Source organism: Pseudomassariella vexata, assembly GCF_002105095.1.
Source record: "Pseudomassariella vexata strain CBS 129021 chromosome Unknown BCR38scaffold_12, whole genome shotgun sequence".
NCBI lineage: Eukaryota > Fungi > Ascomycota > Sordariomycetes > Amphisphaeriales > Pseudomassariaceae > Pseudomassariella > Pseudomassariella vexata.
This window is the reverse complement of record NW_024467967.1, coordinates 1,275,773-1,303,376: the sequence shown is the minus strand read 5'-3', so window position 1 is coordinate 1,303,376 and position 27,604 is coordinate 1,275,773. Positions and strand designations below refer to the sequence as shown.

The window sequence follows — 27,604 nt, the reverse complement described above, 5'->3', positions numbered from 1 at the left end:
GGGTACTTTAACCGGCGGTTATACTAGTAGCCAATAGAGTCACGTATATCCGTACCCATCTTATGGTCACTAGCACATCAAGTAGTGTATTCGTCGCCGTCGACTCAGTAGTGGTTGTTAGCTGTAGGGGGAGGATTACGGCGATCTCCAGTATGGAAGGGTTTGTGAAATCGGGGCTTATTAGCAGGCGGCGAAGTGGCCAAGATGTCCAAGTTGGCTTGTTATAGTGGAAGTGACCGTTAAAGGGCGTATCGTAGAAAAGGTTACCTGTACGGCATCCAAGTAGCCCACTCAACGACTAGGGGCTACACTTACTATCGCAGTGCTTTTCCAGCTTCTCCCGAGCCAAATTAATGCAGCGCGGCCTTCACTATCTCGAAGTACTTGTTGTACTCCGATTCGATCTTCTGACGTACGGACCGATAGGAATAGTGACTCACAGATGGCACGCAGATTCGCATCCTCTACTTCCGTAAATGGCCTGTTACCGATAACGACCCACCGGACAAGTAACTGATGGAAACGTGTGGAATTAAACGACGCGATATGGCTATTCGCGATGGATTGATCTTGCGGATTGACGGCAGCGAGCGAAAAACAGCTCTTAATCGATTCAAGCGGCGCCTTCCTCTTACCAGCGGTACGCTCTGATCGGGATATACTACTGCTAGCCGGCGCTGATGTCATGCTTCTTAAACAGATGGTCTATAGTGTTTTGGATGCTAGTAGCGTTGAAGTTGGCCGCATAGGGATCCCGATGAATAATACAGTATTTACACATCCATCGCCACCTATTATCCTTCTGGATATCATGGCTATAGGCCCACGCCTACGATGAGACGGCCTTACCGCGAAAGGCGAAAGTCGAAAGTGAAACCACGAAAACACTAGAAAAGGTGCTCTTAAGCCTCCGGCAGCACCGGAGTAGCCTCACCCGAGTCCTGGCGAGATGGCGATGCCACCGGAGTCGGCATTGTAGGAGCAATGAAACCCTCCATGGCATAAGGGCAGTGGCTTAAGCGTCAGAAGAATAATAAGAGAATAGCCGAGTTTCAAACATTTTGCAGAGATTGCAAGCCAACAAGTCTTACAGGGGGTCCTACAGGGCTGGCAGGGACCTCCAGAACCCTCAAATTATGTAGTATCTAAAATAACGGCTGCCAGGGAACCCCAGAACGGTTAAAGTAGCTATTTGGGCCTTGGCAACTATAAGCTAAACAGGTTGCCTGACGAGGGTCTCCGGGGAGGTTAGCATTAGCAACCAAAGTCCGGAGAATGGTGAAGTTGTTCCGACCTTGCTAGAAGTTCGAGTGATCTACGAGAAAAGATGTTCCGTCGGCTGTATTTTTAAGCAAGAAGTCTTATCACTACTCCCGCATCTGCCCTAATGGTGCTTATCCCAATTTTAGACAAAAGATCTATAGCTAGACTTAACCGGTAATTCACTTCTATCTTAACTAAGCGTAACTATACGGTACCTACAATACATAGCTCCTGCTAGGCACCTTATAGACTGATACGTGACCCCATGGGGGGTTACCCTATAGCTATAGATCAGATAAATAAGAGCTATAAAAGAGCTCTGCCAGGCCAGAATAGCTGACCTGGCCATCCTTTCCCAATACAACAATTCACACCCCATATGCACTCGCATCATAGACGAACTCTTCCACTAGCTACGGCCCCTTCTAGTACTATTAATCGGCATCGGGGAGATTATAATAAGTATCCCCTTTCGAAGTTCCGAGGCCTAAAGGACTTTTGGGCACTTATCTTAACGGTAGGGCCGGATTATCTCGTCGTAATCCGCAGACATACAGTCAGGCTCCGTAAGTGTGGGGACCATTGTACGCTAACACGAAAATTCGCGCAACCCTCTGTAATCACGATATAATTTCATCTGTCGGATATTCACGTATCTTGATGTGTGACCTTAAGTGACCGTGATTTGACCTCGAGGTAATCGGCCCAACTGATTGTTGTCGTGTATCTTGGGCTAAGAACAAGTGTCTGGTAATCTTGGCCCCACACTAGTGGTCAATCAAATAACCCCTATATCTGACGTGTCATCATCCTCCTTCCAAATTACAGAGCTAATAGCAGGCTATCAAAAAGGTACTAAGCTCAGCCCCGTTGAACTTATCGGCATAATTACTGTGTCAAAACTAGGACGAAGTCAACGTCCCACCGCGTCGGATATCAGCATCCACCGATCGGTTATTACCAAAACACTTTATCGTTATGCAGATACAATTCAGGAATGAAGTGTCGTCCAGTTTTTGGTGTTCGGTGTTGCAAATGGGGCCACGTTGCAAACGAGGGTAAGCACGGTTAGAGGGTTTCGCCACCTGTTTTCTGAAACATATATGTCTTGAGATGGTGATGAGGATAATGGAAAGCATCAGTACTGATCGTGCGTGCCACTTTTTGTCAACGTCCCCTACATTTGGCACAGCACACCCCCAGTGATTGGTTTAAGCATCTTTTGCCCAATCTTCCAAAATCATCTGAGCTCCTTTCTCAGCAATGGCGTAGACAGTCGCCTGTAAGTGAGCACTGATTTGCATAGGCATGATGCTTGCATCGATCACTCGAAGCCCCTTTACACCATACACCCTAAGGCGCTCATCCACGACGCCCGAACTGATGCCACCATGACCGCCCATTCCACAGGTGCCTACTGGATGCCTGTGAATATTCATCAGTATTCAATTCGTATAATCCTTAAACCAAAACCTCTTACCAATCAGTTATCGTGTTCTGCACGACCCAATCTTTCAGCGCCTCATCGCTCGACACTTCAGTTGACGGCGCCGCACGCGATCGGACAATGTTGGACAATGGTTTAGTCTGAGTGATCTTCTCCGCGAACTTGGCGCAGTGCACCATGATCTCAAAGTCCAGCTCTCCACCGGCTCCGACATAGTATTTAGGGTCAATGATTGGTTTATCCGATGGATCTTTAGACTGTATGTGAATATTGCCTCGAGAAAAGGGATACTGTAGGATCTGTAGCATAGTGGCATATTTCTTGCCGTTGGATGGGTCGGGTTGAAAATAGACATTCCAGTTGCCGATATCGAAGATGTATTCGATCTGGCCCAGCTTGGACGAGGATGCGAAGCGGCGATGGCGGATTTCATTTCGCCCAGGATGTTCATCAGATAATTGCGCAGCTTTTGACGAAATGCTCGCGAGTGCCTTCTCCGGCGCAACGTGGGATATGGGTAGATAGCACACAGAATTTGTGAGAATTGTGAGTGGACCGGACTTCGACTTTACGTACTCTGCATGAGCGGCGGCGGCAACATTCTTGTCGTTTTTGAGGTCATCAGGGCTACGCAGACTGGGGTCGACTTCATATATGGTGGCGACCACTATTACGGTTGTGAGACGTTGGACTGGAAGAATGCTTCAGGGTCGAAGCCACTCACTGGGATGATCCTGAAGGTTCTCTCCCACATTAGGGTTGGCCACCTTTAACTCAATCCCGGCTCTTGCGAGTATTTCCGGATTTCCAATCCCAGACAATTCGAGGATCTGTGGGGACTGGACACTGCCAGCACAGACGATGACCTCCCGCGAGGCGGTAGCAAAGTGACTCTCTCCCCCGTGTCTGAAACGAACACCCTTTGCTACCCAGGAATCTTGGTGCTGTTCAAGGACCACCTCTTCGACCAAAGACTCCGGAAGAACGACCAGGTTCTTCCGGTGTTTGTTGGGTAGATAGTATGCCGTCGATGCGTAAGATCTTGTACATGTGGTAGGATTGACTGACCCTACGCTTGTCCAGACGCCGACCTATGCCACGAATCAGCATACTCCATCTGGAGCCGACCCACACATTTCTACCAATAAAGGTATTAAGCAGAATGAAGTAGAAGGATGCATACGTTGGATCCCATAACATGCTTCTCATTTATCTCAACCCCGAGTTCCTGGAGCGTCCCGTGCCATGACTTATGGGACTCGGAGAATTCGTTGGCATATGTGACTTGAATCGGCCCAGAAGTGCCAAAGCCATCGGGGTCGTAAAGCGCCTTGTGTTTTAGTTGTGTATCTTCGGTAGGCGGGTGGAAATTCTCAGACTTCTTGAAGAAAGGCCTGCATGGATTTAGAAAAGTCAAAGTCACGCTCATGAAACAGGCCGCTCAGAGATTCCATAGAAGGTGATAACATGTCCAAAACTGGTAAGGACAAGCATTTTCCGCCATGTTGATGGCTTGTAAACATGACAAATGTGCAATGTGACAGCAATGGAGCTTAAAAATATAAATACGAAGAAAAGGGGAACTGACAGCAAACCATCCCACCCCCACCCCTTGCACCCCAACTCCTCCCATGCATCATAGTCCTCCCTATTCCCGCGATTCCAAGTCATGAAATTCAGGGCGCTCGTGCCCCCAAGCACCTTGCCCCTCGGCCACGGGAGCGTCCTTCCCCTTAGCCCCTCCTGGGGCGTCGTCTCAAATTGCCAGTCGAACTTGGTTCCTAGAGTAGTTCCAAACATTCCTGGCACGTCTATGCCTTCGATACCAGTAGCGGTGACATCTGGCCCTGCCTCTAGCACACCGACGACCACATTGGGATTCTCAGCTAATCGGGCTGCGACGGCGAGACCTGCGGTACCGCCACCTACGATTAGGAAGTCGAAACGGCGGTCGATGAAGCAATCGATAGCCTTGGGAGTAGTCATTTTGGCCGGCAATGAGGAACTGCTGGGCGGCTGGGGTTTCTCTATTATGAGACCGAAAACCAAATGGCATCGACTATCTTGCGTGGTTGGTTATGCTAGATCAGAAGACAATCGAAGAGGCCTCGCAATATTATTTCAAGCGGAGAACTGAAAGTCGGGGTCGACACCGGTAAGTGTTTTGTCTTTGGGCAGATCTGCTCCCCTTGCTTGCAATTCTGAGCGCAGCAGACGGTATTTCAAACCTTACTGACCAGGGATATTCTCATCCCGACCAAGGCGGCCTCTTTCCCGAGGCCCCCATTCTCCCCTCTTTATACTGGGGAACGGGCGGGTCCCTGCGAATCCTTTGTTTACCTTTCGGTCAGCGGCAGCAGGGGGGCTTGTTCCCCACTCAAGCCACTAAAGAAATGTAAGGCAGGGAAGACAGAAAGGACCTGTCAATATGAAGTTGACCAGAGCAAGAATTCAAGATATACATGTTCCTACCCCCAAATCTCATGAGAACAAGAACACCCAATCAAAGCCGAAACCGAGCTAGTGGCTGCGCTCTTGTGGTCAGCGGCTTGAGTGACATGGCGTTGGAACATGCCAATATGGTTGCATTGGCCGATGGCAGTACGGAGTGCCCCTGCTCATCTGTCAAAACGCCATGATGAAATGGGCGTGGGATGTGCACGCACCTGGTGTCAGAGCTGGTGGCATTGAAGCGTCTGCGGGTCAATATTGGGTCTCTCTCATGTTTTCTCGGTCGAGTACATTACCACCCGTGACACTACTTGAAATTCTCCATGGTATTTTGTTTTTTTCTCTCCCACAGCTCCCCAGCAGAATCCCCACCATTTCATTTGCACGACAATGAAGTGGCGGAACCAGAATGTCGGGATTCTTTCACAGTTTGATCGTGCAGTCATGGACGCTCTGGTCAATAGGAATAATATTTGTCATTTGCCGTCTGTCAGTATATCCCCAAAGCGCCACTAGACTGCCTTCAGTCTCTGCTGTGCCGTAGTCTTCATAACTGTCCCCGTTTCTGACCCGCTTTGTCCACACAAAGTGTATCACGGAAGATCAAGCTCGGTAGCTGGGGGAGCCTTCAAATCGAGGATTACTGGATGTGCTTTGCTTCGGTATGTACGTTGTATCTCCAAACTGGTCCGTGAATTTGTCAAACTTGCAAGTTTTGGTTTCTCACTATGAGTCTACACAGGTAACGTTTACTGCAGTCATCGTAGCTATCAACGAAGTAGCCAGGAATGGTAGCAATTACATGTCGCCAGAGGCGGCAGCCGCGCTCACAATAGAGCAGGTGGCGCAGGCCATCTACGGCTCCAAGATGACACTCGTCTTGGAGATATGTACACTGACGACACTGTGGTCCATCAAGGGGTGTCTTTTGATACTCTATTATAGACTGACGTCAGCATCATCCCCGTGAAGACCGTGTTTATTGACCTATTGACACAATACCAGGGAGGCTTTCAACTCAAAACGAATAGCCGTCATTACAGTAGCCTGCTTCTGTGGCGTCAGCTACGTGCTCGTCGTCGCACTTTGTCTCATGCACTGGTGCACTCCCATTGAGGAGTACTGGAGGGTTCCAGTCAAGTACTGTGCGTTGCCGTCCCCACGGGAATCGACTTAAACGGTTGAGCTGACCATGTATCTGACTTACAGCTCAATGCGCTACATATTATGACCACATGATTTTCGCGACATCCTTCAACGTGTCTTCCGACCTGATGCTCTTGGCAATCCCGATCCCGCTCATAATCCGAACGCAATTCCCTCTGAAGCGGAAGCTAATACTCTGCTGCGTCCTCGGCCTGGGCATATTCAATGTCAGCTTTCCGCCTAGTCCTTTGCACTATGCCAAGAAGGAAAACGAATGCTGACAGCTCTTCACAGATCCTCACCGCAATCCTCAACCGCTACTACAACTTCTCCCATCCCAACGATCTCAGTTTCATGTATTGGTATGTCGGCGAAGTCTCAACAGCCGTGATAGTCGCCAACCTACCCCTCTGCTGGCCTGTCTTGCGAATCGTCATCCGCGGCAGTTCTTGGAGCAAGCAAAGAAGCAGTGACGAACTGGAACCACCCAATAACCCGCGAACGGGCCGATTCAGCCGCAAGCCAAAATCAGTGCACTCCCTAACATGGCTGGGATCAAGGGGCGGGACGACGTGGGATAAGGTAGAAGAAAGGGAAGGCTGGAGCACGGGGAGCAAAGACCCCATGGTGGGACGGACGCTTGACTGCGTGGCAGAAGACCAGGGTAGTGAGATCGAGCTTACGCCGGGCTGGCATCACGAGGCCAATCTATCGTCTATCAATGCTGAAAGGGTTAGTGATAAGGGCAGTCGGAGGGGTGAAAGTCGAGCGGAGTCAAGAGATCGAAGGCGTCAAGAAAGAGAGCCTTCAAGAGATCGGGGTGTCAAGGTTGTCACGACAGTTGAGATCTCACGCGAGGGCTGATGGCGAATCGATAGGGGCTCTGCCTACTGATACAGCTATAGACTTATTCCAGCATTCAATATTTTCTATTTTCTACAAGATGTAGATACAGCTTGAAACTCACCTCAGTCCAGGTTCCACATATATATTCGTCCGTCATACAGATTCTAAAGACAATACCATTTTACAGCTGGCGTAACCGAGGTACGTAAAACATAATTTCTTTTTCTTTTGTCTTTTATTTTTCCTGGTTATCCCACAATACTGACAAGACGTCGAAATTGACGAACGTCACCTCGGAAATGATACTAGCGGTGCAATTATCGATTATTAATAAGCAGGGTACTCATGCATGTCTCACGGTTACATTCGCTCTCGCTCCGACTGACTGTTGTACCTGGTCTGCATTTTTCGGACAGACTTCTGTTGTAAACCTGGTGTGTCAACGACTACCGTTCCCCGCTACCTATTTCACTAATGCAAGCGCCCTGCAGAATTAGGTACGAGCAGGGGTCAGAATCTTACATATCATTTTCGTCTATCACTGACAACGTATTACTGACACCGTATTACTGGAAACAGTCGACCAAGCCGACCCGCTGAAGATAAAATGCCGCAGGTCAGCAACACTACACAACTTACGGAGCATTGCCTTGAAGTGTATATCGCCCAGTGATTCCTTGTCACGCTAAATAATCCACTCTAAGACTGCGGTCTCGATATATTTCTCAATATAAGTTGAATGCGGCCCACTTTCTCACCTCTTATAATGGATAAAGTTTAACACATCCAACCGCCGAGTTCGGTGTCTGTTACATTCCAGACATCACGATGGATCCAAGCATTGACATCGAGAAATCCGCCGCCGGCGCTGCTGATGAAGCCGGCAGCGCCTCATCTCAAGCCTCCAAGGACAAGACATCGGCTGAGTCTAACAGCAACACTGCCACCCCACCTGCTCCAGACCTAGCCCCAATTCCTATTCCCTCCAAACTCCGCCAACTCAACCAAGTTCTCGAATCCCTCGCAGGCTTCGAATCCCGCGGCATCTCCCGCGTCCCCCCCTCAGCCCGTCAACCCCCCTCCCGCACCGCCGACCTCCAAGTAGCCGTCCTCTGGTTCAGCGCCAACATCAGTTGCAACAACCTGATCGTCGGTCTCTATGGCCCCTTACTCTTCCAGCTCGGTTTTCTCGACAGCGCGCTATGCGCCGTCTTCGGTGCCCTGCTCGGGAGCTTGTCAACAAGCTACATGAGCATCTGGGGACCGCAGAGCGGGAACCGGACCATGGTCGTTTTGCGGTATTTCTTTGGATACTGGCCGGCGAAGGTGCCTACATTTTTGAATGTGGTGCTTATGGTCGGGTATTGTACCATTGATGGGATTATTGGGGGGCAAATCTTGTCGGCGGTTAGTGGGGGAACCATGTCGATTGCCGTTGGTATTGTGGTGGTGAATTTGGTTTGCTGGGGGATTGTGTTGTTTGGGATGAAGCCGTTTCATCAGTATGAAAAGTTTGCTTGGATTCCGCAGATTTTGGCATTGTTTGTCATGGTGGGCTGTGCTGGGCCTAGCTTTGATGCGAAGTCTATTTCTGTGGGAGACAAGGCAACGGTGGCTGCGAACCGGTTGTCGTTCCTGTCTATGTGCCTGTATGTGCCCAACTCATGGGCAGCTGCGGCGTCGGACTTTTACGTCTATTACCCGGAAAAGACATCTCCAGTCAAGATCTTCTTCTTGACCCTGAGTGGACTGTGGACTTCCTTCAGTCTAGTCTTTCTCTTAGGGTGCGTATTTCGAACTCTCTTATAACTTGAACCTGCCCCTCAGACCCCTTTCCATAACCCAAATACTTATACGCCTTATAGTATCGGTCTAGGCACTGGTCTCACCACCAACTCCTTGTGGAGTGAAGCCTTCGAAATCTCCACCGGCGCACTGTTGGTAGCCGCCTACGAGCCCCTGCATGACTTTGGCCGTTTCTGCTCCGTTATCGTAGCACTAGGCCTCATCGCCAACAGCGCCCCGGGCACCTACTCGGCCACCCTAAGCTGCCAGGTCTTGGGCCGCTACGGCCAGGCTGTCCCGCGTTGGGTTTGGGGATGTGTCATTATCCTTATCGAGCTTGTCTTGGGTCTAGCCGGGAGAAATGACCTCTACGTAATCTTCTCCAACTTCCTCGCGCTGATGGGTTACTGGGCCGAGTTTATGGTCATTATCGTTATCATGGAACGTGGAATTTTCCGAAGAAATGTGCAGTATGACTGGGCGAAGTGGCAGGACAAGGCGTACATGCCCATCGGGATCGCCGCCTTGGTTTCGTTCCTATTGGGCTGGCTAGGTGCTGTGCTCGGTATGTATCAGACCTGGTTTGTTGGACCCCTGGCAGCGGCAGCCAATGTTTCGGATGTGGGAGTGTGGATTGGGTGCGCCTTTGTGCTCGTGTCTTTTCCGCCATTGAGGTACTGCGAGTTGAGAAAGTTTGGTCGATAGCGTCTAGAGATAGATAAACCGGAGGTGAAACACAATAATCCATATGCCAATGGTCTGACTAATTGTTATGGGGTCATTTGCACAGCTCTTCACTGTAAACTGATGGGAAGAAATCACCCCCTTCTGCCACTTATCGGACTTATGCAAGCTACAAGTATATGATTGGATGTGTCTCTCATCTCCCCAAATCCAAAGGATTGAAGGAGGCCACAAGGGTCTTCAATACAAAAAGATGCCCTTTAGCTGCATACTTGAATCATTTGCTAATACATTGGAGATTTTATTTCTGAAGTTCTAACGGTTGGCCGTGCACCAAGGGTTTGGTGCGCAGGGTCCGGCTGCTCCGCTTTACTTCTTCAAGGAGCCAGAAGCTTGGAAGGACCATCTTCGAAATTTCTTTCATCACTCTATCAGTGCTCAAAAAAAAATATACACACAGAGATGAGAACGACGATCCCAAGGTTATTTCCGAGGCGAAACTGGTAGCCTTTCATGATTTCGCCAGAAGAGGTCGGTTTTCTTGAAATGGACTGTCGATAAACCACGCAATAATGAGCAGATTGGTCTCGGGATTATCCAGAGCTGATGCTTCCGCTGATACGTTGTATACTGAAGGCCCAAAGTCATAAGTATTCTCATGTACATGGCGGGAGACCCAAGGTATCTCCTTGTAGAGGGTTACTCCACTCTATGACCGAGCGTTTCGTTTGATCCAATCCCGAACGATATCCAGTGGGGCTTGACTTTGTTCTATGGGAAGAGCATCACTCAGAACTGGTTCTGGGTTGGTCGGTTTTAGTCATTGTACTTGGAGAATTAGAAACAGAGTGGTCGGTAGAACTTCCAATACTTGGTCTGACATGCTTGCAAGCAGCAAGGAACTGAGTATCGACCGCAGCGAATGTCACCCTTTTTACCACGCATAGTGTAGGGAGTCGGGTCCGTGTGAGGAGTACTCAAGTTCTTCGTCGTCAACAATGTTCCGGAAGCCGGCATTGATGCTGCCGAGCGGCGGCTCGTCGATGCAGATACCGTTGCCTAGGCTGGCAAAGAATTTGATCTTGAACTCAGCTCAAACCAAGTCAGGGCCGACTGTTGACGAGAAAAGTTAAGATCGCAAGAAAATTATAGCGTGGAGTGATGGCTTGTGAGCTCAAAGCTGAACACAGTTCTGGAGCCAGCGGATGAGATGTGACCTCTACCGAGGCCACGACAGGTGTTTTGGACCCCAAAATTGAAGATTTATGTTTTTGGGGCTGTCGATTAGAATATCACAGATTGCATTGGTTTGTTCTTTTTGGATGAAGCCCTGACATTGGCTGAGGCAGTTGCGGCTCAAGGAACTTGGACTATGAGATGTCACCAGGCCCTGGGGAAGGCGCTATCAAGTCTGCGTGGAAAAATGCTTGCCGGGTTGACGAGATTGCAATTTCCCAGCTATAGGTGTTCATTTTACAAGATAAGTTTACTGACTTGGTCTATCTCGACTTATCAAGTACCATGAATGGAAGCAGATGAAGTTCATACCATGCTGCAATCTTCGAAGTCCTAGACATGGAAGACGGAAGTCGTAGTTGTTATCCACGGCAACTTCAGTATTCTATAGTAGCTAAGGTAAAATTGACTACGTACTTACTCTAGGGTGGTCACTGAGAGGATTTGAAGCTACTAGATATGCATGGCGCATTATTTATGTGAGTGGGCGAGGATTACCGAGGCGTTCACATGCCCCTTAAAAGATACAAAAAGGACTAGGCTCGTTTGTTCGCTCCGTGAAAACGGCCCTTAGAAGTGGGTTTTGCTGACGATAGAGGGTCTATAGATGAAGTTTCAGCAAATAGTTGGACCCTCAAGGCGATTACGTCAAAAAGTGCCAACTTGTGAGGACATATGGTCAACTAACCTACAATATCGGCAATGCGGCCTCCACCCATCGAAACCTTTCAACTTCTGCCTGTGGAGCAGGTATCGTTTATTTCTACCTGCAAGGCCCTCCAGACCACATTTTAATCCTTAGAAGGCTCTTCAGACATTATCACTACTCAATGCAAGACTATCTGCCCTACAGTCCAATGCAAATATCCATGCAACGACACAGTGAGTTTGATTCGCCCAAGATGCCGTCATTGATAATGTGAAGTTTCCATTTTCACGAGTAGAAATTCATCGAACATAGCACCGTACAGTGCTCAGAGCCCACAGACATCATGAAGACGGCGAGCTCGATGCTGATAGATCATGAGGACCATGGTGGACGGTATCGATGACATATCGCAGGGAGCTCTCTTCCGTGTTATGACTTCAAGTTGAACCTTGAAGGTGTTCACCCCTATTTGGGTTTATGGACACATATACAACTAATGAAAACACAACAAACATTTATGCGAAGGGATATCTTCATACAATTCTCGAATATAGCTACGCCTAGCGTCATACGTAACTCTAAAAATGCCATCGGACTTAACTGGAGGGGGTTTGATGAACGTGCGCGTCCTCCGAACTGACTACGTCCCGAACTGTCTCTTGTCCGATTCTAGCTTTGGGAACCCAGGCTCAAACCGCAGGAATGATCATCGACGATGGGTGCTCGATGACTGATGGCCAAAGCTAATCCACCCACAACGACCAGTGACAGTCGGCTCTTCAGGCGAAAGCGTGTCTCCATTCTCCTCGTCCTGGAAGATTTCAAAGTTTCCACCACTGCCTCTGCAAGTTGGATGTTTAGAGGGAGTCCTCAAGTTGGCGCTAAACAGGCTAATATGGCCACGCCCGCCACTGGTTTTTGTTCGGGAGGAGTCGTCTCGCCAGTCTGCTCGGATAAGTTTCCCATGCGAGCGACGTTTGCCCTCATTTACTCGGTCAAGTTTCCATAATATGCTCGTAGTGGCATGCTTCAGTGGCGGGAGCAATGATCGACGTCGTGAGATAATCCAGCGACCGAAGCGGCATCACGGTCAACATGCTGATCCCCACCCCAACGGACCTCCTCGCGTTTTCCTCGTCGCCCAAGCTCCCCGTTTTAGTTACAGTGGTAGGCGGTGATGTAAACAGACTTTATGGCGTCTCGCCGTTGACTGCACTACAATGCTTCCACGGGTTGCCCGAAAACGTAGGCGGATTGCACTCATGCACCAACAACCACGAAGCCAACGTATCGACCTTCTCCCACCACTCCGACCCCATGCCGGCCTTCTCCACCATCTCGACATAGCTGTGCTAGTCATATAGTCCTCGGCGCGTCATCTTAGGTTCGCCGGGGTCGCGCCAAGCGCGCTTTTACACCTGACTCTCGTCTTCGTGATTCAGATGAAACTTGCGGAAGAGCCCCGCTGGTAGCCGCTATTAGCCAAGAAGTTATGTCCGTGCTCGAAAACCGTCGAAACGGCCGAATATGCCGATACTACCACAGCGGGTGTATCAGTTTTGCTCTTTGGGCTGCTGCACTAGGTGGATACGGGGATACCGCAGGGATGGGATAGTGAGAGTAGCCGGCGCAGTATGTGTTGCGCTCCTTGGTGGCATGAATCAGATGCCGAGTGAAGAATCAGAAACAAAAGAGGAGTTCGTTCGCTTGCACCACACAGAACACCTCGAGTCATGAGGTGAATGATTTTATTATGCCGCTTATAACTAAGTGGTGTTATACACCCCGCCCAGAGTAAGTAGGCAGAGTCTTGGCTTCTATAGTAAACGCTAGTATTGATAATAAGCAAGACCTCTGTTCTGCTCTGTCATACGTGATTCCACAGCTTCAGCATTGATTACAGTTACACAGAACAATAACGTTTGCTAGATTAAGCAACACTGTCCCAAGCCTTGGTGTGATAAACTTCCCGTCTTCGTGCTGGTTTAATGTAACTACTCAGCGCAAATGATCATCAGGCATGTTGCGAACAGATGAAGTATATGTAGAACCAGAGCTCGACCCATACCAAGAATGTACTAAGAGACCTACTTCAAGAATAATGATATTAAGGGTATTATTGCACAAATGAACTAACGCCTCCCTTAAGTAGGCTGGATACTGAGCTAATACCCCGTAGAGCCTTAATGCTGCTTACCTCCTCATACCCCCCTGTTGATGCAATAAGATCTAAGTCCTCCCCATATCCCAATGACGACAGTGTGGATTATGTCCCTGCTTATGAACCCAATGCCAGACAGGCATCCACAGCAAGGCCAACTCTGTAAAAGATAGGGGTCAGCATATGAAATATATTAGATAAATGAGGTAGGTTTAAACGTACCTTCCCTCCTTCTGGTAAACCACATCACTAATGATGTCTCTGTCCAGGTCAGGGAACATGCCCGCAAGGGTCTCCACGACATTGTTATGCTCTGCCCTGTGGAGTCTCTGTGCCTCGGCTGCCTCAGCACTCGCTTGTCTCGCGGCTAAGTCTTCGGCGGAAAAGTTCTTTCGAATGTCTACAGGTGGCCGCCGATCATTACTGGGCCGTGGGCTGAGACGCGAGGTCTCCGGCTGCGGAGTGCGAGCAAGCATACTTGGCCCTGCAGCACCCATGTCGTCTGAGAACATGCGACCAATGGTTGAAAGCGGTTTCTGGATCGAGCGCAGCAGTCCCGATATGGCGGCTCCTTCTTCACCTGGGTCCGAAGACATGGACCTCCGCGGGGTTCCTGCATTGTCCATGTCCAACGATGTGCGGGTAGAGGAGGATTCGCCGGTTGGTGGATGCAGACCTGTTTTCTCCGACTGTTGAGGCTCATGTGGTGTTTCCTCAGTGCGGTGCTTCTCTGCGATGGCGGATACCGCTGCCTCTACGTTATGCTCAAACTCTTCGTCTGTAATCGTAAGAGTCGTGCGGTCCATGTTCTCAATGAATTGAATTGCTCCCATCTGTAAAAGCCATCAGAAAAATAACCAAACCACTCGTATGTGTACAGTGGGCAATGCTTACAAGGGATGAAAGGTAGTAACCAGCTTCTCCACCAAGTTTTTCTTGATTGCGGAATCGCAGAATGTATTGCACATTTGAAACTAAATGGGCTGGATTGGACTGCAAAACGACGTATATGAGGAGTGGCATGAACGAATCTGCCGATGTGTCGGATTTGGCATTTTTCAGAAGTCCGAAAATTACTTTGCAGCAATTCAAGACGCATATGATCTTGTCTCTGGGGGCCCTGTAAGACCGAATTTTCAGTAGTTCTGAAACGGTCAGCGCTTGTTTTGAGGGCATACATTCGTATGACGTACCTTGTTGCGCCAGGGTGAGGAAGCGTTTTCCGCTTTCACTGACTGCCGGAATATCCAGGTGCTCTTCTCGGACCCAACCGTAGATATTGATCTTTTGGGCCAGTACATCGTCTCTTTCTACATCTTCCTGGTGCTGCCCTCGCCGGCCAGGTCCCATCAGTTTCTCGGCATCCTTGCGTCTGAACTTGGCTCCTGAGATGGGTTGCGGCGGTGGAATCGCGGGCGAAAAGGTTTGCGTGTACAAGCGGTTCATGACCAGTTTCTCCATGCCTTCTCGAGCGTTGTCGAATTCGGCATCTGATACATCTCTCCACACCTCGCATTGTGCCATTTTATTCGCAATGAAAGCTAGGAAATCACTGATGATCTTTACTTGCTCATGCACCATCCATTGCCTTTTGGCGAATTCGGATAGGAATGACTTGAGATACCTGGCAACCGGGTCGGCCTTTTTATTTTTCAATTGCTCGAGGAATCGGTGAAAGTCAAATGGCAAGGTTGGCTCTGGTTCGGGTTCTGGAGGTGGTGGCCGGTGAATCGACTGTGTGGGAGACATCTGCGACTCGGCAGGCAATTTCTCTGACGGGCCATCCTTCGGAGGCACGGGAGGCCCGTGGTCCTCGATCTCAAGCTCTTTCCCAGTCGACTTCGCTGCCACAGGCGAGGAAGTTGAGATGCGCAGTCCTTGCAGGTCCTGGATGTGGTGGGCGATGCTGGGCGCTAGAGGTTCTAGACTCGACTTCCTCGGCGGATGCTGCGGCGAAGGACTTGCCAAAAATGGCGATGCGATTTCCAGTCGGGGGCTCATGACTTCTTCCACATCTGGTCCGCCGCCCTCTTCTGGGAACTGTTCCATAATGCTCTGTATTTCGGACCGCGAGCTTCCTTCTTGCTCATCTTCGCTTGTGAATCTCCGCTCGTCGTAGGCAGCATCAGACTGAGTTGGAGACGGCTCAAGGCCGTGTCCCTTAGACCTATGCGCAGAACTCGTTCTTGATGGAGGCTGAGAGCCAAACGGAGTAGGGGGAGTGGGGTCGACATATGGGGTTGGATCGAGTCTCAAGTACTGAGGCCTATGAGGTTTCAGTGTGGCTACCGAGGACTCCATATTATCATTGTGAGTAGCATCGGTTTTCAGCTGCTCACTCGTGATGGCCCTATCGGCCTTCCCAAACGTGTCAGCCAGCGCATTTTCCTTCACTGATGTATCCTTCGCTGGCGGCGGTGGGGCTATGTCTGGTTGGGCCTTGCTCTGTAGGACGGCAGGGTTCCCCGGGGCTGGCCCCATGGGTTTCTGCTCGACTGGCGTAGGAATTGGAGGGAGATACTGCTTGTCCGTATGCTGTGACTCTGGTTTCCCGACTTGTGATGTGGGTGCGCCGATCGGTGCCGCTGCTTCTTGTAGCCCAGCATCGAGTTGCTTCGCCGGCGCTTGTTCGCTGTTCATGGCGTCATGTTCAGATGTTGTCTTGATCAAGGATTGATCAAGAGGCGTGGGATTCTTGGGGAGAGTTTGTGCGCTTTCGGGAGGAGGCATACAGAGGAGAAACAGCTGGCCTGCTGCTCGAGGGTGGTTGTGAGTGTTTGGGACTTGCGTTTCTAAGAGGATTATCGTTATCGGGTCTTCAAAGCTCACCTGCGGGCAAGTCTTGGCTTGGCTCATCTCGAAACCCGCATGACGCCACATGCCGGAGTTCTGCCGATTTGGTTGCCATCCGTGCCATCTTTATGGGGAGCCGCAAGCAACCTCCCCATGTACCGCGGTTAGTTCTAGACAAGGAGTTGTCACGTAAATTATCTCATCGGAGAAACCTTCATATTCCTGGGCGTTCTTTCTTTCATCTCAATGAGAGCCGAAGTGGCACTCGTGAGAACCGTCAAGTGACATCAACCCCAGTATAATATCTGCAGTCGAGTCCATACATAATCATGTGTTTCAGGTCTCAGAGGCCTCGTTAGCGGAAATGAGCACATGATGAGTTGGCCGTTCCTGATGCCTATAATAGACCATGGTTTGACCAAGAATAAATCTAAGTCGGACCCAAACTTCTGAAAATGGATTTATTAGAGTCGTGGCGCGACAGTATATTACCGTACTCCTAGAGCCCAAGTTCAGTAACTTGATCCTTGGGTTCACTATACTGTACAGGCATTGTACTTGGTATTTCTCTATGACAAGGAAATGAGTACAATAGGCCCTGTGGCCTCATGTCAGCTTGTTCTCGTCATAGGACTGAGTATATCGGTACTATTTGACTGCAAAGATAATTATAGGACTAGACCCTCCGCACTCTTATAAATACGCAGTTCTACGGGGAATTGGTATATTTAGTTCCTTTATTCTATTGACTTAGGGACAGGATCTTGAAATTTATTCTAGAATAATGATTTATGCAAAGTTCGTGTCGATTCATGCCTGTCGAGTCTTTGTTCGTCTGTGCAAAGGCATTTCTGTTGAGCTGATAAGAGCAACAAAGCTTTTATCTTCTGTTATTATCCGCCTGGGCAACAGACCTCGTTACAAGGGCTGCTGAAGCAAGTTGACGGGTTCGAGGGTTTTTCGTGGCCGGCGTTAAATACGTTGCTGGCTCGGACGGATATCAGCCAGGAGTATAAACGAGCTGTAGGGTTTAAAAGGGCGTTTTGATAATCAAAGGCAAGCTGTTTTGGTTCGTTTCCCACTTGGCATGCCAATGCTACAGTCATAAGGAGATGCGGGAGCCCGCGCTTGAGGGCGAGAACTTTATAAGGGCGGAAGAAAAGGCAAGTGTGTTGTTCAAGGATGTTTTCTGTCTCTGCCAGGAGCAAGGTGGCTCGGATGCCTGGATAGTTGTTGATTATGCTACCATGTTGGATGCATATTTAGTTCCCTTGCTTGCTCGCCTGCTGGACTTCGGACAGCATGATTTATTCTACAACAAGTGCTAAGATTATGCGCTGAATTGACGTCTCGTTTAGAATGGCTGCAGGTCATGCATGGTAGGTGAATCTGGTGGGACACATCCGTGGGACTTATACACCTCCTCCAGGATATATAGATCATATAGCGTATATCGTAAAATTACAACTATTGGTATAATAATTAAATCTCTCACAGTAATACAATTGCATCTATACGTGTGAATATCTTGACTTATAACATAGTAGTTCCGCGTGTCGCTGATAAGGCTCGGCTCTTGAAGATTTTGAGATTGACTAACTAGCTCATTAACGTAAAGGCAGCTCCCATGCAGAAAATAATAATATATGGTGTTTGTACTACTCGTACCATGGAACACAGACACTTAACAGTGCGGTGCCTATCACGGGTCACAGCTCGTAGAACCCAGGTTCAGAAACTTGTCGACAATAATATGCCCATAGTTAGCCTGCTAGTATTTTCTTATCACATAAAAGACACGTAGCCCCTAAATCGGTCTTGCTTACATCAAAAACGAACGCGAGGAGGCGTTTAAACAAGGAAACACGATAATGATATTGTCTTACATAATGGCCTTTTGTTGAATGCTCTAACCGCATTGACCACCTTTTTGCATGCACCCCCATTTTGCAGGGAATTTCTACGCCTCAACAACACGACGTCTCTCAATTTACCTCACAATTGCTCCCTATCTACGTACAAAATGGCTAATCCAGTGGAGAATAGTCTGGACGATTTTGAGCAGCGAATCGAACGCGCTAAAGAGCTTGTCCATCAGGTCTCTTCCCAGGCCGTAGCAGCTCATCGGTACGGTATCAAGGGGACTACACTGTCCTACCGTATTCGTCACGGTAATTCGCATCGCGACGCGGCCTCCAGGCAACAAAAGTTGACTCCAGAGCAAGAGGAGGTTATCGTGAACTGGATCCTACACGAAGAAGTGTGTGGACGGGCTCCTAGCAAGCGTTATGTGGCCGACTTCGCTGCCGAAATCCTCCTTGCTCAAGGGGATAACAATACACTCGGCCAACACTGGGTGGATCACTTCGTTAGCCGCCATCCACAGATACGTACCAAAATTGGGCGCTTCGTAGATGCTAGCCGAGTTAGAGCCTCCAATTCGAACAAGATCCGAGACTTTCTGGCTGGTGGAAGACTGGTATATGGCCCCTAGGCTCCGAAGAACTAGTCGACGTATCTTGTGATCCTCCGGAGCCTCATACACCAGATCCTCCGCCTCATATATCACCACCTTTAGTTGATTTTACTCCTCAGAAAGCGCAGCAACTATCTAGCCAACTATAGTCGATAGAGAAAGCCGAGGGCGGGGTATCTCGTAAGATTCGTACCCTAGTAGGCAAGGCGGGCAAGGCCCTTACATTCCAGGCCGTCGAGAATACCAAATTACGTATCGAAAACGAGCAACTATATAAAGAACTCGATAAATACGCTCCAGATATACGCCAGCCCGTCGAGCCAGACCCGAATAAAGTATTCGTTAACTTATCAGCGATCCGAACAGCCCAGGACAAGCGAAATAAGCGAATACGGCCTATTTTACCGGATAAGCAGTTAGAAATTGATACTTTTCTCGAAGGAAGGGTCCCTCCTAAAAAGAGGGCTCGAAAGAATATATCTAAGTCTTCGGACACTTAAATTAAGTATGTTCTGTATATAAATAATATGGACGAAGTATTTAGGTTGATTCAGTTAGACCCTGCAAAATGGGGGTGCATGCAAAAAGGTGGTCAATGCGGTTAGACGCCATGGATCTGTTTATGCGAGGTAGAATAAAACCAAGGTAGTTGGTCGACGGTAGTGAAAGTTCGAGTGAGCAAGTATTCCAGTCATGACGACGCGTGCGAAGCGCCTGTCAGACGGGTGAGGCTTACCATTAGGTAACTATTGGAACCTTTTCTCGATAGTTTGCACTCGTGGCGGCACTATTCTCGCGACGGCTGAAAGAATTATTTGTCTGGAGTCTAGACACAGTGGAAGGTACTGAATTGACGGAGGTTCGAACATGGTGAGCGAGGTGAGCGAGATATAAGGAATTCGCAGGCATCTCTTCGCAATAGGTGGAAGCCATTGAAGGAAAGCATGCAACTGGTTTGCACAAGCGATCATGTGTTTCTATCTGATTACCTCCTGTATCCTCTGTATGCCTCTTGGCACATTTGCGCAAGATATACAAGACGCATCTCAAGACCCGTATGCGCCTCAACAAGTGAGCTGCACAGACGAAGTGAGAGTTCGGGATGCAAGTTCCGGTCTTTCACCTCTTGTGAAAGACCGGAGAGAGCTCCGACTTGAACAAGTGGTCGGGTCATTAGGAACTTACCTCGAGCGCACGAACCTGTCAGGCTTCGACGTGCCAGACTATCTTTCGAAGCTGAGTGGAAAGAATGCACCCGTCGTTGGATTTGCTGTCTCTGGTGGAGGGAGCCAATCTGGTCTCGGCGGCCTGGGTCTCTGGCAGGCCTTCGATGGCCGGCATCCCCCGTAGGTAGAGGCCGGGACTGGTGGGCTTGCGCAGTGCATTGCCTACATCACCGGCTTGAGTGGAGGAGGGTTTATGACCGTCAGCACGCTGTAAGCTTCGAGAGTCTTCAGAACCATCATAATAGAGAAACAAGACTGACGCATACTTAGTGCAAGCAACGACTATCCCACTATCGAAGAACTCCGCAATAATATCAACTTCAGCACCAACTATAATACGGGCATGACCGGCAACTCGACTCAGTACATAACCAAGTTCGTCGAGATCGCTGGGGCTAAAGCCGAGCTGGGATACCCCGTGTTTGTAGCAGACGTATTCGGTCAGTTTTTCGGCCAATACCTGCCGGAATCCTGGCGCTTCAAATCCTTCTCCGACGTCGCCGGACCCGATACTTCCTTCTCGCGCGGCACGGGACCGATGCCTATTCTGTTACTTTCTGAGATTATCAACGGAACCTCGCCTAGTATTGAATGGATCCAGTTTCCCGGCCCTGCGAGCTTCAATCTGACCAGCTATGAAGTCACTCCCTTGGAATTCGGCAGTTGGGCGGGCGGCCGCGTGCAGGCTTTCCTTCCTACCAAGTGGCTCGGGACCGCAATGAACGGCGGTGAGCCGCAGGCGTCGAATTCGTGTGTGGTGGGCTTTGATAAGTTCACATTGATCCAGGGAAGCACAGCCAATGCCTTCAACTTCTGGTTTGTGGACGGGTGGTATGATATTCCGCTTTTCGCCAAGCGGGATATTGTGGTTCCCGAGGACCAGGAAGAGAATCAGCAGGTCGAGTTGGTCAACATCACGGTTAGTGCCTTTGATATGTTGTTTAGTGATGCAATGTGGGCTACGTACCCAAATCCGTTCGAGAGCTTTACCGAGGAATTGACTGGGGTCGAAGAGTTGCTCCTGGTTAGTGACTCTCTTGTTGCGATGTTGCTATTTTTGTTTCTATGTTTGAGTAACTGACAAAATCACAGGTTGACGGAACGAGGCAATTCCCCTGCGCCCCTTAATCGTGCCTGAGCGTAGTGTCGACTTTATCATCGCCCTCGATGCCACCAGCGACGCGGAATACAACTGGGTGAACGGCACTAATCTCATCAGTAAGTCCACTTCCAAACCGTAATGGACTTTTCCAAACTGGTGGCTCCTCGTTAACCATCCAAGACACCGCCAGAACCGCGGCCGAAGGCAACATCCCTTTTCCTCAAATTCCCTCCACAGCCGCAACAATGGTGAACCTGAACTTAATTCGCTTCCCGACCTTTTTCGGCTGCAACCAGACCTCAGAGCCCAACTCTGACGTGCCCTTACTCCTCTACATGCCCATGGCTCCCTGGACACAGTATACCAATTATACGTACAAGACGTCGTCATTCACGGACCACCAGTTCGACCTCGTCATGGACAACATATTCCAGATGGCCACCTTCGGCGAGAGCGGGCTGGATCCGGATTGGCCGGCTTGTTTAGCTTGTGCAGTGATTAAGAAGAGCGTTTTAAGGGAGGAAATGGAGTTGCCGAGTGTTTGTGGGGGGTGTTTTGAGAGGCATTGTTGGGATGGTAAAGAGGATGACGTGGAGGTTACTGAGGAGGAGAGGGATGCGAAGCCGATTCTGGTTCCAGATTTGAGCTTTGAGAAGTGGAATCAGACTTGGTATTCGAAGGATATGGGGACTTCTTCGGGTGTGGGCAACAGCACCGATGGGCCAGTGACTGGTACAGCGAACAAAGCACTTAATCCTTGGGGAGTCACTATCTGGATTACTGTGTCTTCTGACATGGAATTTATTGGGGTGATGTAAATAATATCGTTCAGTTTTCCCAAAAGAAAATTCCAAAGTGAATAAGAGACAGGCCAAGCATATTAGAATCAAAGGAGGGAAAGGTTCCAAAGCCTGTTTTTCACGGAGAGTCGTATACACACAAGTTTTCCTGAACAAGCTCTTTGGCTATAAGCGCATGTCGAAATTTTAGGAAATAGGAACTTACTTTTCGTACTGATACGTGACCCCATGGGGGGTTACCCTATAGCGATAGATAAGATAGATAAGATAAGATAAGAGCTATAAAAGAGCTCTGCTAGGCCAGAGTAGCTGACCTGGCCATCCTTTCCCAATACAACAATTCACACCCCATATGCACTCGCATCACGTACGGTTTAAAGTGACTATTCTCCATTGCTTCCAAAAAAAAAGAATTAAACATCATGTCCATCATTTGTCTGTGAATTATTGATTAAACCACTAGCAAAAGGTCTGGCGGCTATCCCCACTTTTACATAAATCATACCTCTATCACTGTCACGGTGAGCACAATTGAAGAGTCAAAACACTCTAATGCACTGTATTGACTTAAAGATTCTCGACAAGAAAAGAAAGAGAAACTAAAACAGGCTGGCTCACATCTGAGGATCTTCAATCCCGCCTTCAGATGGGTAATGAGGTCACAATAGAAAAACAAGGTGATTAATTGACTTATTGATTGATATGAATATTGTTATTTGTTATCTCTGCTTGTCCTCTGAGGGAGTTCATCTGTCTTCATCTGGACTCTCTTCCTGCAAAAATGTGTGTAGATTTGTCTTCGTCAGGATGCCTCTCATCACTTGCCTCGTATATTTGGACAGTGCATCGTGACCCTTGTATCCTGACGAGTATGTGGCTATGTGTGGCGTGCAGAGTGGCTGTAATCCAACACTTCGCCCAATATTGGACCTATGAAGTCATCCGTACCCCGGAAAGCTTACGTTTGCTTAGGGGTAAGCTACATGTGGGGTCACAGTACGCGCGTTCTGAACTGTTCGCGCACAAACTGGTCGTGTAATTACTCAAGTGATTCAGCCTTGTCCCCATAATAGTTGACGAGTGCCGGCGCACAGACCTGCGGGCTATAGAGGTCTGAATATATATCCGCAATCACTTGAGTAATTACACGACCAGTTTGTGCGCCGCCAGCGACGCGCTATCGCCGAGGAGCAGGAGGGCCCCTCGATGCGAATGCCGAAACAGGGCAAGTACTCAGACCTAAATCGACCGGAGGCGTCTACCCTATGCCAGATCAGGACCGGAAAAATAGGACTATCAGCTTTCTTATTTAAGATAGGAGCCTTCGGTGTGTACTCGCCGTTATGCCGCTGTGGAGAGGCCCCCGAGACGGCAGAGCACGTAATCCTCTTTTGCGGCCTGCTGGAAGAATCGAGAGAGCGCCTACGGGCCACTATCGCACCATGGTCGCTGCATACACGTAGAGACCTGGCAACGGCGACGGGGAAACCAGTAGTCAGCGGGACTATCACAAGGTGGCTACTCAGGACTGGCCGGATAGCGCTTAGGCCCGGATAATATCGATCTTCTCAGGGGGACTTTGTTAGTAGGGTGAGAACTAACATAGTATTGTGGTGGACGTAACGCAGTCGCTAATAGAGCGAACCTACGTAGCAGCGTATGTATTTAGTCCAGCCATTAGTGTCACGACCTGGGTTGCATCGCATTGGTATAGACCTCGATTAGGTGCTATCGACGAAGATTCTACTCTAAGGAGCGAAGGAAAGAAGATCACAAACTTAGGTTTGAGGGAGCGCGACTAAGTCGTCCACGCTTGGCGGGGCTCCTGCAGGTGTTATGATTGGCTTCCCATCTGGCACTGCCATGGCAGGTGTTCCAGCTGTAAGTCACCTGGTTGTAGTGAGTCTGCGAGGGTTGACCTTCACAGACATCAGGAAAGTAGGTGACGGGGACCAGGGAGGACTCCCCTGTCTTCCACACTTCTTAAGGGATACGGAGATGACAGACGACTTTCAACAACTTGTCATCTCTTTTCATCATCTTATTCAATCAACTAGAATAGAAAATAAAAGTCAAGTTGATTGAATAAGATGATGAAAAGAGATAAGGATGATAATACGTGAAGATGTGGGACTCGTGTCCTACTCTGCCTCTGTGCCTCTTAAAGAAGAGAAAATGAACTTTCTCCTAGCCCCGTAACCTATTTCCCTGATGTCCGGCCTTACCCCGTTACACCAGTACCACGATCTTCGTCTGATCAGACCAACAGATGAGATCTGTTGGTACTGGAGCCGTCTGTTCAGTGTGTTAGGTGGTAGGTATATCCTACTGACCGCCTGACCCCGTTTCAGTATTTATGTCGGATGTAGGATATTATTATTATTATTATTATTAAATACGCCGTAGGATCGAAGCCCCCGGTACCTCTGCTAGTACTCCCGTATGTCAAACCGTGCCCTAATGGCTGGACTAAATACATACGCTGCGTCGTCGGTTCGCCCTATTGGCGACTGCGTTGCGTCCACTACCATACTACGTTGGTTCTCAACCTACCAACAAAGTCCCCCCTAAGAAGATCGATGCTATCTGGGCCTTGAAGCTGTCCGACCCGTCCCTAGCAGCCACCTTACAATAGTCCCACTAACTACTGGTTCTCCTGTTGCCGTTGCGAGGTCTCTGCGAGAGTATAGTGGCCGTGGTGCGATAGCGGCCCGTACCTCGGTCCTTCCAACAGCCCGCAAAAGAGGATTACGTGCTCTGCCGTCTCAGGGGCGTCGCCACAGTGGCATAGCGACGAGTACACGCCAAAAGCCCCTGTCTTGAGTAAGAAGGCTGCTAGTCCTATTTTTTCCGTCCTGATCTGGCACAGCGTAGACGCCTCCAGTCGGTTCAGGCCGAAATACTTGCCCCCTTTCGGTATCTGCATCGAAGGGCCCTCCGGTTCCTCAGCGATAGCGCGTCGCTGGCGATCGTGATGCTCTGCTCCGGTGAGCCATCTCTTCCTCCAGTGGCCGAGGAGGGCAGCCGGGACCTCCTTTTCCTCACTCATCCACTCGGAGCCCCGGGCCTCCTTCTCCATAGTGTACCCTGCCGGTCGGAGTAACTGCGACGCCTGCTTCCTCTTCGCCGGCCTATCCTGCCGGAGTATATGTGACGCTTTAGCGCTCGCGCTGCGAAGCAGATTTCTCTTCCCGCTAAGCCGTAGCCGTTCTTCAAATAGGATATTATATGTATCCAATGGGACAATACTGTTTCCTAGCTTATAAAGAAAGGAGAGAACAGCAAAGAAAAGTATCAGGAGGACAACGAAGCACACAATGGAATCAAGCAATCGTTGTTGCCCTAGCTGTCCACGTATATGAGGAACTTTCGTGGAGGTTGGAACCTCGTACTGAATCATATCGCTGTGTGTAATAGCCCGAACATCAATCCGGATGACAACTGTTCCACTTCAATCTATACAATGTCCTGACTGAAGAACCATTGACTGGTCGTCGAGTTCTGTGATGTAAGGCGAGGCAGAGTCCATTATCAGGTTATTGGAGCTATTTCCATTTGACCATGTCCCTGTAAAGCGGGATCGATGGAGATCGCTGCGTAATTCGCGAAGAAAAAAAAAGGGTTTGCTAAGATCTTCATGTCGGGCAGGCGCAGCGGCAGATGTGCACAGAAGGCGGCCCATGAGGCTCTTAACGCATAATTGTTAGTTCCGCATTTGGCAGGCCACAGCTCCACTGTCGACGACTGTCCGTGCTTGGTAACTGGCATCCCTACTATTAACGCGAACGACAACCTTAAGCGAAGCGCTTTAAATACCTGAAACACCATGGGACAAACACCTAAGCCACACCTGCCCACCGTTATTATGATTAATTATAGAGTTATTTTCGTGTGGTTACCAGCAAGTTATCCGCAGCGCTCCACTATAACCTACTGGCATACACTGCACTGCCGACGAAGACATCGTCAAATCGAACCACACTAAGTGAACGTACGCTTTCGGCCGAAAACAGCTGCCAATGCGATCTGTGTGAATTTGGCAAGCGCATACGCGTCTACCACAGCCGACGTCGATCAAGTTAGAAACCAGGGCTACGACTCCACGAGAAATGTCTAGGTAGTCACGATGCGGCGAGCTAGGAGTCAACAGCAGGGAACTAAGCGGCGAGCCAATTCATCTATAAGAAGGGAACGAACCGTACTCCTAAGATATAACCTTCTTCTCACCATCACCATCATTCACAGTTAACCAACAACTACCACAGCCTTTCAACTACCTCCACATTTTCACTAAAACTTCACTTGCTCAACTATACAACCCTCTAACCATCCAAACAACCCCCAACCAACCATCAAAATGCAGTTCACCACCTCTACCATCGCCCTCATCGCCGCCCTGATGGCCTCCCAAGTCTCGGGCATGCCCACCGATCTCTTTACCCGAGCCAACACCTGCGGCGCTACCCCCAGCGCTAGCGGCACCCAGACCCCGCTGTCCTCGCCCACTGCCGTTACGGCGGACGCCTGCCAGGCCGCCTGCGAGTCCAACGCCAGCTGCAAGTCTTTCGCCTTCGGCCTGCCCCCCAACTCCGACGCCCCCGTGTGCAAGCTCTTCTCTGTCGCCGCCGCCCAGGTCTCCGCCCAGGACACCAACGTCGTCGTCTACGACCTTGCCTGCAGCAGCGTCCCTAACACGGAGCCCACCACCGCCTCTCCCCACGGCGAGTTCCAGGAGTCGGGCACGACTGAGCAGACCGGAAATCAGCAGCAGCAACAGCAGCAGCAGAAGCGCGACATCTGTGGCGCCAAGCCCACCGGCTCCGGCACCGCCCCCACTCCCCTTAAGACCAACGCCGCCATTACCTCCTCCGACGCCTGCCTGGCCCTGGGTCAGAGCACCGTCGGGTGCAAGTCGGTCGAGTTTGGCAAGTTCAACGCCGGCGAGGCCCAGCAGTGCCGTCTGTTCAACGTCGCCGCTGCCCAGCTTCCCCCTCCCACTGCGGGCCAGAGCTTTGTCGCTTTCGATATCGCTTGCTAAGCGGGTCATATTTCAATTTTGTCTTCAAACCATGGGTTTTCATAGCCTAAGTGATTTCGATCAACAGAAGAAACACTAGGTGTAGGATTCGGGAAGGAAAGGTTGCATAGATGGATGGATGGGTAGACGAACAGCATTTATAATGCATAGCATTGGCATGGTCGGCTCGAACTGGTTAGCATTGCATTAGATTGGGCGTTATGTGTTCGTATACATCGTTCACAAGGATAGAACACATGTGTTTTAGGATTTTCTTTAGGCCTGATTTTGATCGCTGAATTCAAAGTCACTTCGCACTCCAAAAGCTCTTTTATGAATTGGTCTTGAACTTTGCTATGAACAATGAATTCTGCTCGATTGCGGTTTTCGAGTATGAAATCACCTTGATTTTTAGCAAGTGAATTATTTGCACCATCCAGAATATTCCTAGATATTATTAAATGGTAAGGGCTGGTCCAGAACTATCCGAACAAAAAGTGGTTCTGCCAAGACATACAAAAA

The 27,604-nt window shown here is 49.5% G+C and overlaps 7 protein-coding genes across 7 annotated transcripts; 4 read left to right on the top strand and 3 right to left on the bottom strand.

Moving 5' to 3' along the window:
- Positions 1-7: 7 nt before the first annotated feature.
- BCR38DRAFT_412448 (uncharacterized protein) lies at positions 8-687 on the bottom strand (the record flags this gene model as incomplete). The annotated part of the gene is made up of 2 exons (XM_040858695.1): positions 8-267; positions 441-687. The coding sequence occupies 2 exons, from the start codon at positions 685-687 to the stop codon at positions 8-10; spliced, it is 507 nt and encodes a 168-aa protein (XP_040712705.1).
- Positions 688-2,474: 1,787 nt separating this feature from the next.
- On the bottom strand, positions 2,475-4,696 carry BCR38DRAFT_460174 (putative choline dehydrogenase; the record flags this gene model as incomplete). The annotated part of the gene is made up of 5 exons (XM_040862381.1): positions 2,475-2,688; positions 2,744-3,377; positions 3,435-3,801; positions 3,894-4,104; positions 4,299-4,696. The coding sequence occupies 5 exons, from the start codon at positions 4,694-4,696 to the stop codon at positions 2,475-2,477; spliced, it is 1,824 nt and encodes a 607-aa protein (XP_040712704.1).
- A 569-nt stretch (positions 4,697-5,265) lies between these two features.
- Positions 5,266-7,419, top strand: BCR38DRAFT_375428 (uncharacterized protein). The gene is made up of 6 exons (XM_040857336.1): positions 5,266-5,650; positions 5,751-5,823; positions 5,904-6,112; positions 6,167-6,306; positions 6,371-6,519; positions 6,590-7,419. Exons 1-6 carry the CDS (start codon positions 5,571-5,573, stop codon positions 7,169-7,171), a joined length of 1,233 nt encoding a protein of 410 aa, XP_040712703.1. The 5' UTR covers positions 5,266-5,570; the 3' UTR covers positions 7,172-7,419.
- Positions 7,420-7,772: 353 nt separating this feature from the next.
- BCR38DRAFT_526779 (permease for cytosine/purines, uracil, thiamine, allantoin-domain-containing protein) lies at positions 7,773-9,771 on the top strand. Its single transcript, XM_040865369.1, has 2 exons — positions 7,773-8,937; positions 9,019-9,771. The coding sequence occupies exons 1-2, from the start codon at positions 7,982-7,984 to the stop codon at positions 9,641-9,643; spliced, it is 1,581 nt and encodes a 526-aa protein (XP_040712702.1). The 5' UTR covers positions 7,773-7,981; the 3' UTR covers positions 9,644-9,771.
- A 4,014-nt stretch (positions 9,772-13,785) lies between these two features.
- On the bottom strand, positions 13,786-15,969 carry BCR38DRAFT_350625 (uncharacterized protein; the record flags this gene model as incomplete). The annotated part of the gene is made up of 4 exons (XM_040856582.1): positions 13,786-13,828; positions 13,891-14,501; positions 14,563-14,813; positions 14,862-15,969. The coding sequence occupies 4 exons, from the start codon at positions 15,967-15,969 to the stop codon at positions 13,786-13,788; spliced, it is 2,013 nt and encodes a 670-aa protein (XP_040712701.1).
- Positions 15,970-19,942: 3,973 nt separating this feature from the next.
- Positions 19,943-22,083, top strand: BCR38DRAFT_497967 (acyl transferase/acyl hydrolase/lysophospholipase; the record flags this gene model as incomplete). Its single annotated transcript, XM_040864780.1, has 5 exons — positions 19,943-20,283; positions 20,344-20,373; positions 20,434-21,187; positions 21,270-21,381; positions 21,446-22,083. 5 exons carry the CDS (start codon positions 19,943-19,945, stop codon positions 22,081-22,083), a joined length of 1,875 nt encoding a protein of 624 aa, XP_040712700.1.
- Positions 22,084-26,422: 4,339 nt separating this feature from the next.
- Positions 26,423-27,103, top strand: BCR38DRAFT_488445 (uncharacterized protein; the record flags this gene model as incomplete). The annotated part of the gene is made up of 1 exon (XM_040864272.1): positions 26,423-27,103. One exon carries the CDS (start codon positions 26,423-26,425, stop codon positions 27,101-27,103), a length of 681 nt encoding a protein of 226 aa, XP_040712699.1.
- Positions 27,104-27,604: the final 501 nt, after the last annotated feature.

What these genes read in the sequence shown, in the direction of transcription:
- BCR38DRAFT_526779 (XM_040865369.1), top strand. Translation starts at nt 7,982, where the DNA reads ATGGATCCAAGCATTGACATCGAGAAATCCGCCGCCGGCGCTGCTGAT. An exon ending in AGTCTAGTCTTTCTCTTAGG is followed by an intron (nt 8,938 to 9,018) that starts GTGCGTATTTCG and finishes TACGCCTTATAG; the next exon opens with TATCGGTCTAGGCACTGGTC.
- BCR38DRAFT_375428 (XM_040857336.1), top strand. Translation starts at nt 5,571, where the DNA reads ATGTCGGGATTCTTTCACAGTTTGATCGTGCAGTCATGGACGCTCTGG. An exon ending in ATATTTGTCATTTGCCGTCT is followed by an intron (nt 5,651 to 5,750) that starts GTCAGTATATCC and finishes GTCCACACAAAG; the next exon opens with TGTATCACGGAAGATCAAGC. An exon ending in TACTCTGCTGCGTCCTCGGC is followed by an intron (nt 6,520 to 6,589) that starts CTGGGCATATTC and finishes ACGAATGCTGAC; the next exon opens with AGCTCTTCACAGATCCTCAC.